The sequence below is a fragment of the Marmota marmota genome, unplaced genomic scaffold (assembly GCF_001458135.2).
Source record: "Marmota marmota marmota unplaced genomic scaffold, marMar, whole genome shotgun sequence".
Taxonomy (NCBI): domain Eukaryota; kingdom Metazoa; phylum Chordata; class Mammalia; order Rodentia; family Sciuridae; genus Marmota; species Marmota marmota.
In genome coordinates, this window is record NW_026000026.1 from 29,622,613 (window position 1) to 29,642,885 (window position 20,273).

Below are 20,273 nucleotides of genomic sequence, written 5' to 3' on the forward strand. Positions count from 1 at the left end.
TCACAGTTGGGAGACTGTCAACATGTGCCTGTACAGTTGAGGCCAGGGTAATCTCCATTTGAAGCCTAGCATTCTCACCACTACTGCCTGTTACAGAAGTGGACAGGCCAGAGGCATCAGCACCTACCCCCTCTGCTTGAGCAGAACCTTTCCCTTTGTATTTTCAAGTCTTATCACCCAGGCAACTACTCTTGAGTTGAAAGGCACACACTCGAACACAAAGTGTTTCAAAACCTGCTTTTTATTTACATGTGTTGAATTCAGTCAATTACATGCATGTTTTGTTTTTAAACAAGTGATTAGCAAAAAATGCATTAAAATTTTAAAATAGCAATTAAATATACAAAAATATACCTTACAAAAAACTGCGGATGTTTAAAAATATTCTGCTGCAGAATTCTTAGTGTACAAACACGTCTATGAAAACTGAGGTTCAGCATTTCATAAACCTTATTTTTGAGGGAGTTATACAATATCTAGTGAATAAGCCCCAAAGGGCTAAACTGCAAGACTAAAGTGCCCCCCTTCCTGGCAATGATCTGTCAAGAGACCTAGAGACAAGTTACCAGCAGCGTTCTCTTGGAAGACCAGGCTGTCACCAGGAGGGACTTATTAATGCTGGGCACCCTACCCCATCCACCGAGCTGTGCAAGGGAGGGAGGAACGTGGACGGAGACTAATGGTACACAGCAGGCCTCAAAGACAGACCTGCCAAGCTGGAACTGGCCTAGGGTGCTGGGAAACTTTGTCAAAGCACAAACAGAAGTCTCTTGACATTGGTGGGGCCCACATTCTAGGTTACACCATGTCTATAAAGCAGCACGGGTGGTCTCCCTAACCCTGTGGCCACAGGAATGAGGACTAGATTGGAAAGCCAGAAGTGTAGATGCTTCATTTAAAAGTGGAATTAAGTGTTTTGCATCTTGCAACATTTTGGGCTCTAAAGCTGAACGGGAATTACTGAACAATTCCCCCTCAATTGGAAGCACAATCCATGGCACATGGGATCTTGTTCATCTTACTAAAGAGCAATGATCTGGTGTTTTCCAGTGATCACATGCAGTTTTCAGAATTTACATTGAGTTTAGGTATCCTCCATCTCTGTTACTTAAGGAATTCCTAACAGGGAAAGACACTAACCAAAGCCAGATATTCCACAAGTGCCTGAAGGGTGGGGTTTACCACAAAATTTCTAATCAAAGTTCAGGTTAGAGTGGGCCTAGTTGCACTTTAACACAGTGATGCTGCTTGGGGCAGTAGGCAGACAGATACCATCAAGGCTGATGAGAGGCACTGGGTGGCTGTTGGTGAGTGAGGCACAAGTCTACCCTCCCCCAGGGCTGCCTGGAGGAAGCAGCTTCAACTTTCATCTCCTTAAAGGGCAAAAATGAAGAGATTATGGTAATTTCTTATGCCAAATGGAAAAGTGGTTGGGTGAGGGGAAAATTCTCTAGGAAACATTTGCCTCTGAGTACATGAAGATGAAAGAAAAGGAAGCCCATCTGGAACTTGCTTATGGACATTCAGGCATAGCAGCCAGCTGACTGGTAGAGGCTCCAGAGACATCTGCACTACAAGATAAGCCTTTAATTTCTATTCAAACTCCTTCCTCTGAGACACTGACACTCTTAAGAAACATGGCAGTTACAGGCAGACAACACTAAACAAACTGGATGGGGTTGGGGCACACTGCACATACAGCTTGGGGCTGGGGAGCTGGTCTTGCTTGAGCCTGCTCTGATCTCACACAACAGGAAGACCATCTGAAAACTAGTGCTCTTGAATTGGCTGGACCATTGGCTTAAGGGAAGGATTGCAGTTGCCGATTCACATAAGAAACTATATAGTTCCAGTATGTAAACATCAAATAAAAAACACCTTATTCAAAAGGAATGTGATGCAAAAATATCCCCCAGTTCTGGGCTCACCTTTTAAGAGATTCTGATTAATCAAATGGCACTTCCCACACGAACAGGAATGTCCCTTTAATAAGCCTGTGTGTTATAACATGAGCAAAAAAACTCCAATTACCCATACATTTGCACAGGAATGTGTATGCATGAATAATCTCTGGAAAGCTATGCAAGGAACAAAAAGCAGTGGGTGCTCATGTGCTGAGGAACTGGGTTTGATGGGGTCAGGAGTGCAAGGAAGACAATTTTTAACTGTTTTGTGGGATTACCTATTTAAAAAGTTAAATCTAGAAAGGAAGACAGCACTGAACAACCAAGTTGGGGTGCAGTGGGGGAAATGACAGATGAATGTGACCAAGGAACATCAGGAGAGGAAAGGGAGACAGGTGAGTCCTAGCCCCAGGTAAAGCCCCTGCAGATTAGGAAGCTCTTGAGCCTGCATGACTCAGATATTATGTGGATGAGCAGCCCCCTGTCCCTAGGCCTGCTGCTCACCAGGCTCTGGACACTGGCTAATCTTCCCAAGAGGTGGCAAGGACATTGTTAATGCAGTCCCCAGATGGTGAATGAGGAAATGAGGCTTTGAGACAAGCCTGCAGAATGGCACAAGGCAAGTGAATGGGAAGGGGGTGACTTAAATCACTTCAAGTGCTTCTGCCTGGAGCTCTGGGATACCTCCCTGTGCACCTCCTAATACCCAGGAAGCCTCTCAGAAAATAATTTCTATAGTAGTTCATTGTGGAGTCATGAAGAGACACGGCCAAATGTCATTTCTGATGGAGCCAAGGGGTTTGGCACAAGGGAAAAGGATCTTGATTTATTAAGAACTAGGTAGCTGGCATTAGTGGGAGGTCCCCTGTATTCCTTAGCCCAGACCTCCAGAAGCACTGTTCCCATTTGGCCAGTTCTGTCTTGTCCTGCTCCTTGGCCAGAAAAGTACAGGTTGCAAGAACTTTATCTGCCAGTGATGGGCCTAACCAAATCATACTTGGCAAAGAAAAGCAGCAGATGTCAACTTCTAGGGTCTTATGCTGATCCAACTAGGAACTGGGCTGGGTCTGTTCCCTGCTTCTAACATCAGCTGAATTCAGTTGGCCTCTAGCAATAACTAGATAATGGTTTAGCCACAGAAGGGCTGAGTTATGTTCCACTAACTCACAGCACCCAAGTGACATCCAATCTTTGAGCTGCTTAAGACACTGACAAATCACACCAGCTAGTAGTCCAAGAGTAGATCAGATTCCCCACATATCTACACCTGGTGGGGGACCCAGGTGTAGGGACTGTATGGCTAAGAGTTGCCATAACTACTGTTAGTGATGCAGCAGGATGCCACCAAGCCAAGAGATCACTAAGAGCAGAGGAATACTCTTGTTGACAGTTCCTCTTCCAGCCCAATGCTAGCAGAAGGAATTCCTTTTAAGAAGCACTTTGCATTCACAAGTGCTGAGATGGTGAAGTTAGTGGCACTTCATTCAGGCACAGCATATCCAAGACGAGGCCCAGTGCAGAATACAGAGCATTCTTGTCCTTTCCTCTAAAGGCCCTGACTATTTGGGGTCTGCACCTTAGCCTGCCTGGAACTCTTATGCAGTGAGATGAGATGATTTTGTCTTGGCACAAATCCAGGGACTTCATGAGGCTATCTCCTTAGTACTAATGCATAAGGACAGAAAAGGTGGCAACTGAAAGGCTAGAGTCCTAGGAAAGTTGTAAGTGGCAATGATTTGCACTGTAGGTCAGAAGGGGAAAATTTTCTTTCCTATTGGAGCCCCTTAAAAAAAAAGGCAGCAACATCTGTCCCAAGGTCATGCCATGGAAACTGGTGGATGCTGGCCATTAATGAGGCTGGGCTAGCAGCAAGCCCACTTAACATTGGTCACTGAAAACATTTCACTGTAAACTGGGTGTTGCAGCATTCAATTCTATCATGCTACGAACAGAACACAAAAGGAGGGTGAAAGTCGCAGTGTATAAAGAGTTCTCAAGAGGGCCAAACAGGCTAAGGCGTTCATATAAAAATAGTTCACACTTCTCTTGCCCTGTTTAGGCAGCAGTCCAGTTGGCATACGAATAGGTCACACAAAGGAAACGGCCAATTTTGACCAACTGCATTTGTAATTTTCCAAACTGGATTCTGCCCAGCACTTTTCTAAGCAAATGGGAATTTTCTTCCTCATCTGACCCAAGCCACCTGAGCCAAGGTCAGGTTCCCTCTTATGATCGTAGAGGCTGGATTCCAGAAAAAATTCCTGGAGACATGCCATGAGTACAGCAGCAATGCCTTCTCCATCCTCTCCATGTCACGCAGACTGTATTCCAGTGAAAAACTCTACTCACACCTGTGGGACAGAGTGGAGTAAAGCAGTTGATGATGTGTTGCGGCACCTCCTATGATGGGATGGGAGGGGGAGAGCAGGCTGTGGAAAAGAACGTTCTGTCTCATCCACTGCTACTTCACATGGCTAGTTTACACAGTATTCACAGATCCTAATAGACTGAGTCATTTCTAGAAAAGCTGGACAGAAAGAGCCAAAGAGTAGCATGCATCTCTCTCCTATGAAGACACTTTCAGTTGGTGATCACAAGTTCAAATACTGAGGCACACACTAAGGGTAGCCAGCCCTATAGGGGCTTCCTGAAACTATTTACAATTCCGCATGGATCACCGGCTTCAGGATTCAGAATTACGTAGGGAACTTACTTGGGGTAGACTTTAAAAAGTCAATGACAGGCATTTTTTTTTTCTTAAGTAGAAACAGCACAAGAGAGGGGAAAGAATAGAGGGAGGAAAGAACAGGAGAGGCAAAGGGGTCAGTATCCTCTTCATTCAGCTGGGCCAGGAGGACTGGCCTTTGTCAGTTGCTCCTCTTTAGGGCCATCTGAAGGGCTCACAGCAGCTTCACCTGCGCCAGTGGGCCAAGGCCAGCAGCTACATTGGCACCATACTGTGCTTATAGGGATGTAGGCAGAACCTTGGGGCCCCCTGGGTTACACAGGGACAGTGTGGACTCAGGCTCTAGCCCCTGCTGGGGCTCCTGACAGGCCTAACTGGTGAATGGGAGGAGGAAATGGTAAGAGGAAATGACTTCTGACCAGGCCTTTCCAAGCACATCTAATATTTTCAGCTTAGATGATTTGATAGCAAGTATTGGTAGCAAGTGAACTTGGGACAGATATGGTGAGGGGCACTTCTGCCCTTGGGTTCCAAGATGGGCTTATCAAAGGAACATATCTGAAAAGCTGTGGGCACTGCCTCACCAACCACTGGCAGCTACCTGTGTTTTGGCTGGTGTAACCACTGATTTTACTCAGTTCCCGGCTGCCAGGAGGGTTTGTGGTCTGCACAGGAGCTCATCTGTCCACAGGGTAGGGGTGTGGCTTTAAAGACCATCCCTCAGTTCCCTTATCTTACACCTGTGTTTATCTTCCCTTCTGCTTGATAAAGATTCACCTCAACATGGAGATAGAGTGTAATGGAGTTAGCAAGAGACCCTCATGAAGTTTCTGGAATCAAACCTGTAGACTCATCCACTCCTCTTCTCTTGGCCATGGGGTAGTGTCAGAGTGCTTTGGTTGTCACAAGACCCAGATGCCTTAGATTGTCAGCCTGGCTGACTCAAGAGTTCTTCGTGAGGAAAAAGAAGTGGCAGCTAATGCCCCAGGTAGAGAGCAGCCAAGACAGAGACTGCTTGTGTTCCTCCTGGCTCCACACAGATCTCGTATTCAACAACAGTCTGATCCTCGCAGTGAGCTATACAATGTTCTCTGCCCCAGGCAGGGGTCCCTGGGGGGGCCCATGGTCCTGCTTATTATGCAGTTGGGCCAGCTGCAGAACTGGCATGTTGCACAGTGGACACACTTTCCGAACTTCCAGCCACTTAATAAGGCACCTGCAGAATGAAACAAGGTGAGGGGAGGGAGATGTTAGTCCCATACTAATAGCAGCTCCTGCCCTCATCTCACTGTTGCCAAGGATAGTGAACATGTCTGCCACCTAGAACCCAAGTGCGAGTCTGGTATATGGTCTCAAGGAGCTTCACTATAGGTGGAGAAGACATGTCAGTCTCTCAAGGAATCAGACCCCCCTGTTTTCCAAAAGATGGTATTAGGAAGCCAGTTGGTGTGTTATACCCTCAGTTTACCCCCCTCCCCAACTTCTTTTTTTAGTGGGGGTACCAGGGATTGAACTCTGGGGTACTCGACCACGGAGGCATATTCCCCAGCCCTATTTTGTATTTCATTTAGAGATGAGGTCTCACTGAGTTGCTTAGTGCCTCACTTTTTCTGAGGCTGGCTTTGAACTCGTGATCCTCCTGATTCAGCCTCCTGAGAGGCTGGAATTACAGGCATGTGCCACCACGCCCGGCTACCCAGGACTTCTTAAAGAGCAAAGTACACTGAGGAGGGAAATAGGAAGCAGGAAAATAAAATTTTCTAGTAGAAATACAAAACATATAAAATTGCAAGAGAAGGGAGATATTAATGTCTGTGGTAAGGAGGAGATGGCCCCACACTACCATTTATATACAGACTTTATTTATTTTGATTTAAAGTAACTATGGTTTTGATTAAAATACATTTTTAGGAGACGGAAACTATTGTTGGAAAGTTCCATCTAAATAGTTGTTTATAATCTGGGCTCCAGAGAGGTATAGGCTTGGCTGACTCTCTGCCTGAGCCCTGTCGTGGTAGTCACATTCCACCTCCCTCACCCTCCTAAATGTCACGAATACACACATCTGCCTCACAGGGTGCTGTCAACTTCCTGCATTACAGACCAACTGAGAAGCCATCAAGCTTGTCTGGCATTGCCACATAGCACACACTGAGTTGGTTGATATGCCTCAAGGTCAACTCCCATTAAATAATTCCATGCCAATACTCACTTTCTGTGGAAGGCATGCTTACATGGACAAATCCCTAACTCGTCCCGAGGCTTGAAGTCTTCTAGACATACTGCACAGAGCTGAAAGACAAAGTCACAAATGAGACCAAGTGTCTGGTAGGTACTCACCCAAGCCACAGAGCAGAGCTCAGGCTCCCCAGGGCCAGCCATTTGAAGAAATTTATAGTGTCTCACAACTCTTTACAGGAAAGAAACCACCTGGAATGGTAAGGCCCTCTGAAGAAGATGCCCATGCTCTTCCTGTTGCACATTTAAAGGTGGTAGGCAGATGGAGAGACAGAAAACAAGTACAGGTTCCTTTATTCTGTGCATGAGAGAAGTGTGACAGGATTCCTCTCATACATGCAGGCTTCACCTTGTAACTTGCATGTGATCAGGGACTGAGTTTCCCAGGGGATGCTCTGCCTGATCAGCAGCACGGTCCCAGCTCCCAAGTACTCACTGAAGGGCCTGCTCACATCCTGGGCAACTCTTGCTTCAGTTTTTAAGGCACAAATTGCAGTAACATGCTATTTGTAGTTCTTAGAGCTGCCCATGTGGCACTGTCCTTCTATCAGAGTCTGTCTTTGTCAAATTAAATGTTATTACAAGTTTCACTTACCAAATTATGTACATGGGCCAGGATTGCTCTCTGACAGATGGACAGTTTTCACTGCTTTCATACTTAGTGCCTTGGATACATGTATCATCACATTTACCCATTTTACAGATGAGGAAACAAACGTAGCAATAATCATGTTGGAGAGAGGCCAGGCTTGGTGGAGTTGGGGAGCAGCTAGTCCTGGCTGGGGACTCAGGTCTGTTACACTGATGTGTTCCTGAACCCCTTCTGTCTCCTGTTCAATAGCTGCGTTCTTCTTTGCTTGTTTTCCTGTTCATCCCCAGGGATCCTGGCTCAGGCTATCACTATTTCCTGCCCTGACAGCAGACATGGTTTTGCTGTGATCAGCTTTTTAACCTGTAATAGTAACCCAGTCTTTCTAGGTTACGTGTGCCTATAGCCAGTGCTGTGAATGTCAGTCTTCCAATACCCCTGTTGTGGCAATTACTGGGGCCTTTTGTGTACAGCAGACAGGATCTTCTCAGGAGGAGAATAGACAAGAGTGCCCTATAAGATTCAGCATGCCACCAAGACTGCAGGAAGGAAGAAGGCAGGATAGGTTGTCTGGCCTGGGCTTGGACACCTACTAGCTTTGTGTTATTACAAGTTGTGGCCTCTGTCCTCATAATTACTGTTCTTTACCTGTAAAATGAGGACATTACCTGTCCTGCTCCTCACTGAACTATATCAGGTTGGAAGGATATAGTAAGGCAGTCTATCAATACCAATTGTCTATTAATGTTTAAAATTTGTGATGAGAGCATTACTTTCAAGTCCATTTTTGTTTTCTGGGGCAGGGTTATCTTTTTGGGCCTCAGCTTCTCATCTATAAAGGCAGAAAATGCCCCCACCTTCTAAACTGGATGAGCAACCCTGTGGCCTTCAAGAGGAAGCTTCCCTCAGCCTAACCTTCTGAAACAGGGTTAGAATTATCTTCTGGAAGTTCAGTACTAACTCTACTGAAGTATGTGAGACACATTGCTCATTTTTATAAATTCAGGATCCAAATTTGTCACCTTTTCAAAATGGAGTTTGTTATGGTTTTTAATGTGCTATTATGTTCTACATAAACAAATTCTAAAATTATATTGGGCTAGTGTTGTGGCTCAGTGGTAGAGCACTTGCCTAGCATGTGTGAGGCACTGGGTTCAATTCTCAGCACTGTAATTAATAAATAAATTAAATAAAGGTCCATCGACAACGAAAAAAAAATTAAAAACACCCTCAAAAACAAACAAAAACTATAGATGCCTGAAAACAAACAAACAAACAAACAACAACAAATACAACATATACACACAGAAGATAAATCTGACATGGTAAGTGCTAAAGGTGACCAAAAACTAAGGCAATAACAAAAAGACAAAAGCCTCAAACTGGACTTCCTGGAAGATCCCCCAGGGCCAGAGTCATTTAAAAATTTTCCTTTATAGAGCATATTTTGCAAATGACCTTTACTTTCAATGACAGATTGTTTGTATCCAAAGTGATTTTCTATTACCTTTATAAATACTAAGCTATAATTCTCATATCATGATATTTACTCCTTTAAATAGGTATAGAATTCAGCAGGGTTTTTTTTTTTTTTTTTTTTTTGGTACTAGAGATTGAATTGAATCCAGAGGCACTACTGAGCTATATCTCCAGCCCTCTTTGTTTTTTATTTCAGACAGGGTCTTGCTAAATTGACAAGGCTGGCCTCAAATTTGCAATTCTCCTGCCTCAGCCTTCTGAGTCACTGGACTCAGGTATGTACAGATGGGTACCACTGTGCCTGGTCAAAGAACCCTTCCCTCTCTGCTTCTAGTACTGGGCATCAAACCCAGGGCCTTGTCCATGCTAGGTAAGTGCTCTACCACTGAGCTATATTCCCAGCTCCTAAAAGTTTTAAAACACATCCAGAGTTGTAACCCCAGTGATTCAGGAGGCTGATGCAGGAGAATCACAAGTTTGATGTCATCCTGGCCAACTTAATGAGAACCTTTCTCAAAATAAAAAAATAGGGCTGGGATTGTGGCTCAGTGGTAGAGCGTGCACCTAGCAGATGCAAGGCCCTGGGTTTGATCCTCAGCACCACATAAAAATAAATAAAATTAAAGTATTGTGTCCAACTACAACTAAAAAATAAATATTAAAAAAAATAAAAGGACTGGGGATGTAATTCAGTAGTAAAGTTCAATCTCCAGAACCAGGGGGGAAAAAAATAATATATTAACTCTCTGCCACTATTTAATTCCAGAACATCTGCCTCACCTCCCTTACCCCAAAACACCCATAGCCATAAGCAATCCCTTCCTATTTTCCCTTTTCATCAAATTCTGGCAACCAACCACTAATTCTGTCTTAACGGATTTCTCTATTCTAGACATTTTATGTAAATGGAAGCATAAATATGTGGTGTTTTGCATTTGGTTTCTTTTCCTTGCTGTCTTTAAGGTTCATCCATACTGTAGTACTTCTTTTTTTGGGGGGTTACTGGGGCACTTAACAACTGAGTTATATCCCCAGCCCTTTCTTATGTTTTATTTAAATTTAGGGTCTCACTGAGTTGTTTAGGTCTCACTAAATTACTGAGGCTGGCTTTGAACTCATGATACTTCTGCCTCAGCCTCCCAAGCAACTTGGATCATAGGCCTACACCACTGAGCCTGGCCTTCATTCATTTTCATAGTTAAATAATGTTCCCTTGTATAAATATACCACATTTTGTTTATCCATTCATTGGTTGGTGACCACTTGGGTTGTTTTACATTTTGGCTATTGTGAATAATGCCACTATACATATCAGTATATCTGTTTGATTGCCTGTTTTCAATTCTTTGGGGTATATATGAAGGGGTAGAATTACTGGGTTATAGATAACTATAATAAATTATAGTTACTAATTTTCTGAGGAGCTATCAGACTGATTTCCAAAGTGGCTGAATCATTTTACATTCCTACCAGGACTATATATGGGTTCCAATTTCTCCATATCATCACTAACATTTATTACTGTCTTTTTGATTATGGTTATCCTAGTGGGTGTAAAGTGGTCATTTCCCAAGTAACTAATGATAAATTATTTTTTGGCTATTTGTATTTCTTCCTTGGAGAAATGTCTATTCAAGTCCTTTTGCCCATTTTTTAGCTGACTTATTTTTCTTTTTAGTTATGAGTTCTTATATATTTTAGATATAAATCCCTTGTCAGATAATCAACTTGTTTTGAAAAAGGTGCAAAAGCATTTCAATGGCAGAAGGATGGCCATTTCAATGAATAATGTTGGAGCAACTTCAAGTCCACAGGCGTGAAAAGCACATACTACCTAAATTACAAGTAATGAGAAAAAAATTTGATAAGCCAGAGTTAAAGACTTTTATTTTGCAAAAAGCCCTGTTAACAAAGTAGCAAAATATGAAGTCAATACCCATAAATCAAATACACTTCTATACATCAGCAATGAATCCTCTTTTTTAAAAAATTTTTTTTAAAGAGAGAGAGAGAAAGAATTTTTAATATTTATTTTTTTAGTTTTTGGCGGACACAACATCTTTGTTTGTATGTGGTGCTAAGGATCGAACCCGGGGCCGCATGCATGCCAGGCGAGCGCGCTACCGCTTCAGCCACATCCCCAGCCCAGCAATGAATCCTCTGAAAGAGAAATTAGGAAAACTATACCATTCACAATAGCCTCAAAAACAAACCAAAAACCAACAACAACATCAAAAAAACTTGGGAATCAATTTAACCAAAGAGGTGAAAGACTGCTACAATGAAAACTACAGAATACTAAAGAAAGAAATTGAAGAAGACCTTAGAAGATGGAAAGATCTCCCATGTTCTTGGATAGGAAAATTAATATTGTCAAAATGGCCATAATACCAAAAGCACTATTCAGATTCAATGTGATTCCAATTAAAGTTCCAACATCATTCCTCATAGAAACAGAAAAAGCAATCATAATATTCGTTTGGAAAAATAAGAGACTCAGAATAGCCAAAGTACTCCTTAGCAAGAAGAGTGAAGCAGGAGCCATCACAAAACGACCTTAAACTATACTACAAAGCTATGGCAACAAAAACAGCATGGTATTGGCACTGAAATAGACATGTAGACCAATGGTACAAAAAAGAAGACATAAAGACAAACCTAGTTATCTCATACGAGACAAAGGTGCCAAAACCATACATTGGAGAAAAGATAGCCTATTCCAAGAAACAGTGCTATGAAAACTGGAAATCCATATGCAACAAAATGAAATTAAATCCCTATCTCTCACATGCACAAAACTCAACTCAAAGTGGATCAAGGACCTAGGAATTAGATCAGAGACCCTGCGCCAAATAGCAGAAAAAAATAGGCCCAAATCTTCATCATGTCAGATTAGGCCCTGACTTCCTTAACAAGACTCCTAAAGCACAAGACGTAAAATCAAGAATCAATAAGTGGGATGCATTCAAACCAAAAAGTTTCTTCTCAGCAAAAAACACAATCAATTAGGTGAAGGTAGAGCCTACAGAATGGGAGCAAACTTTTACCACACGCCCAATAGACAGAGCACTAATCTCCAGGATATATAAAGAACTCAAAAAAAACTTTAACACCAAACAAACAAATAGCCCATTGGGCTAAAGAATTGAACAGACACTTATCAGAATAAGATATACAATTGGTCAACAAACATGTGAAAAAGTGTTCAACAACTTTAGGAATTAGAGAAATGCAAATCAAAAATTCATCTCCCTCCAGTTAGAATGGCAGTTATCAAGAATACAAGCAACAATAAGTGTTGGTGAGGATGTGGGGAAAAGGCACACTCATACATTGCTGGTAGGACTGGAAAGTGGTGCAACCAATCTGGAAAGCAGTATGGAGCTTCCTTAGAAAACTTGGAATGGAACCACCATTTGACCCAGCTATCCTACTCCTCAGTCTATACCCAAAGGACTTAAAAACAGCATACTATGGGGATGCAACCACATTAATGTTTATAGCAGCACAATTCCCAACAGCTAAACTGTGGAACCAACCATGCCCTTCAATAGATGAATGGATAAAGAAAATGTGGTAAATATACACAATGGAGTATTACTCAGCATTAAAAGAGAATAAAATTCTGGTATTTGCAGGCAAATGAACGGAGTTGGAGAATATCACACTGAGTGAAGTAAGCCAATCCCAAGAAACCAAAGGCTGAATGCTTTCTCTGATAAGTTGATGCTGATCCACAATGGGGGCGGGGGCATGGGATGAATGGAGGAACTTTGGATTGGGAAGGTAAGGGCGGGTAATAAGGGCAGGAAAGATGGTGGAATGAGATAGACATAATTACCCTAGGTACATGTATGATTGCATGAATGGTGTGACTCTACTTCACGTACAACCAGAGAAGTGAAAAATTGTGCTCTATTCATTTACAATGAATAGTAGTGTATTCTGCTGTCATGTATAACTAATTAGAACAACAATAACAACAACAACAACAACAACAACAAAAAAGCCCTGTTAAGATGAAAAGCTGGGAGAATATATTTGCATACCTTTTTATTTTATAGATTTATCATGATTGAGTTATATGAGTTCAGATACAGACTTGCAAATATTTTCCTCCCTATGGGTTGTCCTTTCACTTTCTTGATAATGTGTTTTGAAGCATAATAGTCTAATATTTTGCTAACTTCAATTTATCTATTTGTTTCCTTAGGTTGCATGTACTTTAGTTGTTATATCTAAGAATCCATTGCCTAATCCAAGGTAATGATGATTTATATACTTATGTTTACTTCTGAGAGTCTCATATTATTAAGTGATATATTTGCCTTGATACATTAAGACAAATGAACAGAAAATAAAAATAACCTAACTATATGCTGTCTATAAAAAAACTTACTTCAAATATAATTATATAGGTAGACTAAAGATAAAAGGATAGAAAGAGACATACCATACAAACATTAACTAAAAGGAAGCTGGAGTCACTATATTATCAAAGACTTTGAAGCAGGACCAGGTGCAGTGGTGCATGCCTACAATTCTAGAGCCTGGGGAGGCTGAGACAGAAGGATCGTGAGTTTGAAGCCAACCTCAGCAACCACAAGGCAGGTGCCAAACAACTCAATGAGGCCCTTTCTCTAAATAAAATACAAAACAGGGCTGTGGTTCAGTGGTTGAGTGCCCCTGAGTTCAATCCCTGGCAATCCCTCCCCGCCAACACACACAATAAAAAGACACTGAAGCAAAGAAAATTATCAGGGATGAACAGGGATCTTGATAAAAGGGTAAATCACCAAGACATAAAAATCCTAAACGTGTAACAGCCTAAACAACAGTGCTTCAAAAAAATTACTAAATAAATAAATAAAAGATATAATACATTCATTCATACATTAGAAAATAAATATAATAAATGTCAATTCTCTCCAAATACATTTATATATTTAATATAATACTAATCAATACTCAGGTTTTTTTTTTTTAAATCTTCTATTTCAGTTATTCCCTTTATTTTACTTTTTTTTTAGTTGTAGATAGATACAATACCTTTATTTCACTATTCACTTTTTTAATATGGTGTTGAGGATCAAACCCAGAGCCCACACATACAAGGCAAGTGCTCTACCACTGAGCTACAACCCCAGCCCCAGATTTTTTAACTGATATAGACTAGCTGATTCTATACTTTACAAAGAAGGGCAAAAGAACTAGACTAGTGCTATAACTTGGTTTGTCCCCACCAAAACTCATGTTGAGGCTTGGTCCTCAATGTAATGGTGTTGAGTAGCAGTGGGACCTTTAAGAAATGAGACCTAGCAGAAGTAATTAGGTCATGAAGGCACTTCTTTCATGAATGGTTTCATATTTCCTGAGAGACTGGATTATTCTTTTGATACTGGATTAAGTTTAGCACCACTGAGCTAGAACCTCACAAGACTGGACTAGTTACTGTAACAAGATTATGAAGCTGTTCAGGTTTCCCTCTGTCTCTCTCTTGCTATCTGACCTTTCTTCTGCATGTGCCTACTTCACTTTTGCTTTTCTACCACACATGGAGCAGCACATGGTCCTCACCAGAAGCAAAGCCAATGCCAGTGTCACGCTCTTGGACCTTCAGCACATGAGCCCAAACTAACCTCCTTTCTTTATAAAGTACCCACCCTCAAGTATTTTGTTATAGCAACAGAAACTAGACTAAGACATCTAACTAAAACAGTTTTGGAAGAGAATAAAGTTAGAGGAACCATACTATTTGATTTAAATTTTTTTAAGTTATTGATAGACCTTTATTTTTTATTTATTTATATGCGGTGCTGAGAATCAAACCTAGTGCCTCACACATTCCAGGGTAAGTGTGCTTCTACCACTGAGCCCCAGCCCCTTGCCCCCATACTACTTGATTTTAAGACTTAATATAAAACTACTCTAATCAAGTCAATGTGGTACTAATGAAGGAATAGGCACATAAATTAAGGAAACAGAAGAGAGAATATAGAAATAGAGCCACAAAAATATGGCCATTTATTTTTTGACAAAGGTACAAAAGAAAATGACGAAAGCAACTTCTCACCATAACTAGAATTTTTTTTTTTTTTATCACAGGTAAAAATTGAAGACAAAGGTATAAAAGAAATTTAATGATGAAAGCAACTTCTTACATAACTAAATACAAATAACAAATAACTAAATACAAATGGCCAGATTCAGCAAAACAAATTGATTAGGAATAGCTGGGGGCACTAATTCTAATATGTAATGAGGCAGTAATTTCCTTTTTTTGGTATTATTAGGTATTGAACCCAGAGCCCCTCACACATGCTAGGCAAGCACTCTATTGATGAGCTCATCCATAGACCCTTTTAAAAAAACTTGTGAGTCAGGATCTTGCTAAGTTGTTCAGGCTGGCTTCGAACTTGTGATCCTTCTGCCTTAGCCTACTGAGTAGCTGGGATTATAGGTACATGTATCATGCCAGCAACATAATACATTTATTCAGGATTAACTTTCTAAAAGTAATTGGTCAAATCAATACTGAAGACTTCTGTTCCCGACAAACCTGGTTTTTCAACTTGTTAATGTATGTCAGAATTAAAATTTCATTTATGTTTATCAAAAAGATCTCAAAGCAGGGCATGATGGTGCAAGCCTATAATCCCAGGGTTCGAGAGGCCGAGTCAGGAAGATCACAAGTTCAAAGCCAGCCTTAGCAATGGCAAGGCGCTAAGCAACTCAGACCTTGCCTCGAATAAAATACAAAAAGAAAAAAAAAAATCTTAATTAGAAAAGAGATCACCTTCTATTATTTTATGCTAATTTTGGCCACATGTTAAAATTAACCTTTGGAAAGTTAAATATCCAACAGTAATTGATGCTTAAATTTAATCCAAAACTATAAGTAAACTGCTGTTAAATAGGAATGTATTCAATTCATTGATAAAAAATATGTAAAATGACCCAAGGAGCATCAGATCATTTCAAAGTGTTTAACAACAATTTAAATAATAATTATTATTCTTCAAATAACTTCACAAATTAACTCTCTTTGAGAGTCTGACAATGTAGCTTCACCACAGGCAACACAGGAATAACATTAAAATTAACAGAATTTTTATAGACTATGTGTCTTAATGTCTAGAACAGGATACACACACAAAAGTCTATATTTAAATTACCAGTGAGCATTTGTGAGTCAACCCTGCAACTTAACACTCAGACAATGCCCAGGATTTCTACTGCTACCTTTGTGCCCTTCCCATTCCATCCTTCTGCCTCACTTTCTCACACACCTATCCCTATTAGAAAATCATACTTTGTGTGTGTGTGTGTGCACGCGTGTGTGCCATTAGTAGGAAGGTAATACTGAGAACATTTTCAAGGGTGGAATTAGTACAAATTCACCTCAAATAGAAAAACTGATTTATATCTATCTCCTTTTATATAGCATTGATAGTAAGCAGCGTTCCCTTTTGCTATGAAATCTTACATTGGCACCATCCCTATTAAAAACAGTAAATATGTTACTCTCTTTAAGTCACACAATTTATCTTTATATGACTTCATCCTCAAATGGTCTATTAAGCAAATCAAAACAAGCCTAAGTTTTTCAGCTTCTGAAAATAAAGTTATTTAAGCACACTATAGCATATCACTTCTATTAGAAAATAGTTTAAGAGAATATTAAAATGTTTATAAAGCAACTTACCTCATGTAAATTCAATTCTTTTACTTTCTCTTTTAATATAACCTGTAAGAACAAAAAATTATTTTGTGCTTATTTAAATTTGTAACTTAAAACATTTTTCATTCCACTTAGAAATATTTATATTTATATATATGTATGTGTATATATGTGTGTGTGTGTGTACATACACACAAATAAAATTTCCTTCATAATTCAGTATTGAAGATAATCTCTTACAATTTGATAGAACATTTTAACAACACTCTTTTAACTTGAGCTCAATATACTATATAATATAAATATATTTAAATATATTCAGTATATTTTAAAGATTAAATTTACCATGTGTCTTGTGACCCAATTAGTTCTATCAATTTCATGTATAAATGATCACCAAGGCCAATTTTACTTTCTAGTTAGCCTATATACAAACATGCTTAGATTGTCAAGATTATGACAAAACTGAGACAAAAGATTTACTTAAAACTAAAATATTCAACTCTGAATCTCATATGAAAACTATGGGGAAGAATGTGGGATTAACCAAGACATCAGTGTGTACATCTAGGGAACAAGCCAATAAATTCAGATATCAAAGATACATGAATAAGGGCTGAGCTGTAGCTCAGTGGTAGAGCGCCTGCCTCGCATGTGTGGGGCACTGGGTTCGATCCTCAGCACCATGTAAAAACAAAGATATTGTGCCCGTCTACAACTAAAAAATATTTAAAAAAAGGATACATGAATAAAAAATGGATAGAAAGATATACACTCCTAAAATGATGACATAGTCCTGTTAACATCAGTGTCAATAAGGTTAATGACCCAAACAAGCTGAAGCTGCTTCCCCTCCCTGCCTATATTTAAACTCATATAAACACATACTAAAATTCTAAGGACAACAAAAATTTTATGCTTAGAGCCAAAAGAGAATTAAGGAAAATCTAGGCCCACTGTTTGGTGTCAGTGGTAAATGTTAAAGAATGACACAAGGAAGAAAAAAACTACTTTTATTTGGATTTCAAGAAAAGTTGAGTTATTAAAGCACAAACCAGTGAGGAACTATAGAAGGGTTAACAGCTATGATCCAAGTTTGTGGGCTTCTAATTCGAGACCTGAACTAACATTTAAAGTACAAAAGGGAATGATGAGACCACTGTACCATAGCTGGTCATCTCTGAGGAACTGCTATGTCTTTAAATGGAGAAGGAGTTAAGTTCATTTAGCGAAATGTCTCAACTCTATTGATAGAAATGCTAAAATGAAAATATGTAAATCCAGTCTTAGTTTAAAATATGAGTGAAAATAATCTTAGTTCTTAGTTTTTAGGAAAAAAACATGATCAAAATCAATTTGGAGGCTGGGGTTATAGTTCAGCGGTAGAACGCTTGCCTCACACATGTGAGGCACGGGGTTCAATTCTCAGCACCACATAAAAACAAATAAATAAAATAAAAATAAAGATATTGTGGCTTTCTACAACTGAAAAAACATTAAAAAAGAGTAGATGTTTATAAATCTTAATTAATTAATTAATATATTGAATTAAATTTCTTTCTTTTTTTTTTTTTTTAAACTCTCTCTTTATTTATTTTAGTTTTTTTCGGCAGACACAACATCTTTGTTTGTATGTGGTGCTGAGGATCGAACCTGGGCCGCACGCATGCCAGGCGGACGTGCTACCGCTTGAGCCACATCCCCAGCCCCTGAATTAAATTTCTTACCTGTTTGTATGCATAAAATTCTTTGTGGGCTTGATGTCTTAACCTAAAAGACAGAAATGAGCAATGAGTTACTGAGATTTCTAATAATTGAAAAAATTTAAAAATTGATTTTAGTGTTAATTTATATAATTTATGGTTTAAAATACAGTCTTTATCCTAGAATAAACCTAAATGACATCTCCTTTGCCAGGTTAGGAGAAAGTGAATCATGAAATGTTACTCAAATATAAGTTCTATTGATATTTCATTAAGACAAAATCTTAATACAATAAATATTTTAATGAAGATGACAGTTCTTTTTATATTTGCAAATATCTATTTTTTCAATAATATTTGCTATATCACATTTTTCATAAATAAAAATTTAAGTATAACATACATCTAATAAGGTATAAAATCTTGCCAGGCGTGGTGGCACATTCCTGGAATATCAGTGACTCAGGGGGCTGAGGCAGGAAGATTGGGAGCTCAAGACAAGCCTCAGCAACTTAGTGAGGCTCTAAGCAACTTAGCAAGACCCTGTCTCAGAATAAAAAATAAAAAAGGACTGGGGATGTGGCTCAGTGGTTAAGTACCCCTGGGTTCAATCCTCATTACCTAAATAAATAAATAAAAAGTATAAGACCTTAATTATATAGCTCAAAAATTTAAAAATGTATATTCCAGTATAATTATTATCCATATGAAGATAATAAGACATTTATAGTATCCTTGAAGCCTCGGAAATGATTCCTCTCAATCAGTACCTACTCCCCAGAGTTACCCGCATCTTGACTTCTGGTTACTGTTGATTATATCTGTTTTTTGGACTTCACATAAGCGGATCATTTGGCATATATTCTTTTTTGTTTGGCTTTCAGTCTACATCCTTTTTGAGAGTCATCCATGTTATATTCTGTTCTTTTGACTGACATGGTATTCCACTGTGTGCATATAATACAATTTATCCATTCTGTTGTTGAATAAAGCAGCTTCACAAATTCTTCTACTTATCTTTTAGTGGACATACAGATTCATTTCTGATGAGGATATAATTAGAAATAGAAATAGAATTGCTATGTCCACAGTGCTTGAACCAATTTCTACTCCTACAGGCAGTTTCTGAGAGTTCTAGTTCCACATCTTTGCCATTATTTAATGGGCTCAGTTTTAAAAAATTGAAAATTTAAATGTAGTCCAATTCATTATCTTTTCTCCAATTACTGTTAGGTTTTTTTTTTTTTTTGTATCTAGTTAACAAAATCTCTTTCTAGCTCAAGATTAGGAAAATATCTAAATCATAACAGTGCTCCTATACAATACTAAATAAAAGTGATAGTCAAGGGCCTATCAATATTGTCACTATTAAGTATGATGTTTTATTAGGTATTTTGTAGACAGCTTTGATTGAATTTTAAAAACACTCCCTTCTATTCTAGTTTGCTTATTTTAAAAACATTATGTGTAAGTATTACATTTTATAAAATATTATTTTTCCTCCTTTTTTTTACTATTAATGTGGTTATTATATTGCTTTTTGGGGGGCAGTACCGGGGATTGAACCTAGGGCCCTATGCATGCAAGACTAGCACTCTACCATTGAATTTTATCCCCAAACCTACACTTTTTGATTTCTGAATATTAAAACAACCTTCATTCATGGAACAAATCCTATTTGGTTATAATGCATTACTCTTTTTTTTGCACATATATGATTCACTAATATTTTGTTCATGAGAAAGATTGGTCTATAATTCCCTTTCTTGTCATGTACCATCAGACTGTGGAAAGAAAATTATGCTGGCCTCATTACATGTGCTGAGACGCATTTCCTCTACTTCTGTTCTTTGGAAATATTGTATAAAAGCAGTATTTTTGCCTAAAATGCTTCAACATAACGAATTCACTGATGAAATTACTTGGCTTGCAAGTTTTTTATGGGAATGCATTAATAACCATTCAATATTCATTACATATAAATTATTCATAT

General features: G+C 39.1%; 1 protein-coding gene across 1 annotated transcript; it reads right to left on the reverse strand.

The window, feature by feature from the left end:
• Window positions 1-225: 225 nt before the first annotated feature.
• Rnf24 (ring finger protein 24) lies at window positions 226-19,073 on the reverse strand. Its single transcript, XM_048810561.1, has 5 exons — window positions 19,068-19,073; window positions 18,305-18,460; window positions 16,602-16,643; window positions 6,803-6,882; window positions 226-5,806 (listed from the first exon to the last, which is right to left on the reverse strand). Exons 1-5 carry the CDS (start codon window positions 19,071-19,073, stop codon window positions 5,668-5,670), a joined length of 423 nt encoding a protein of 140 aa, XP_048666518.1. The 3' UTR covers window positions 226-5,667.
• Window positions 19,074-20,273: the final 1,200 nt, after the last annotated feature.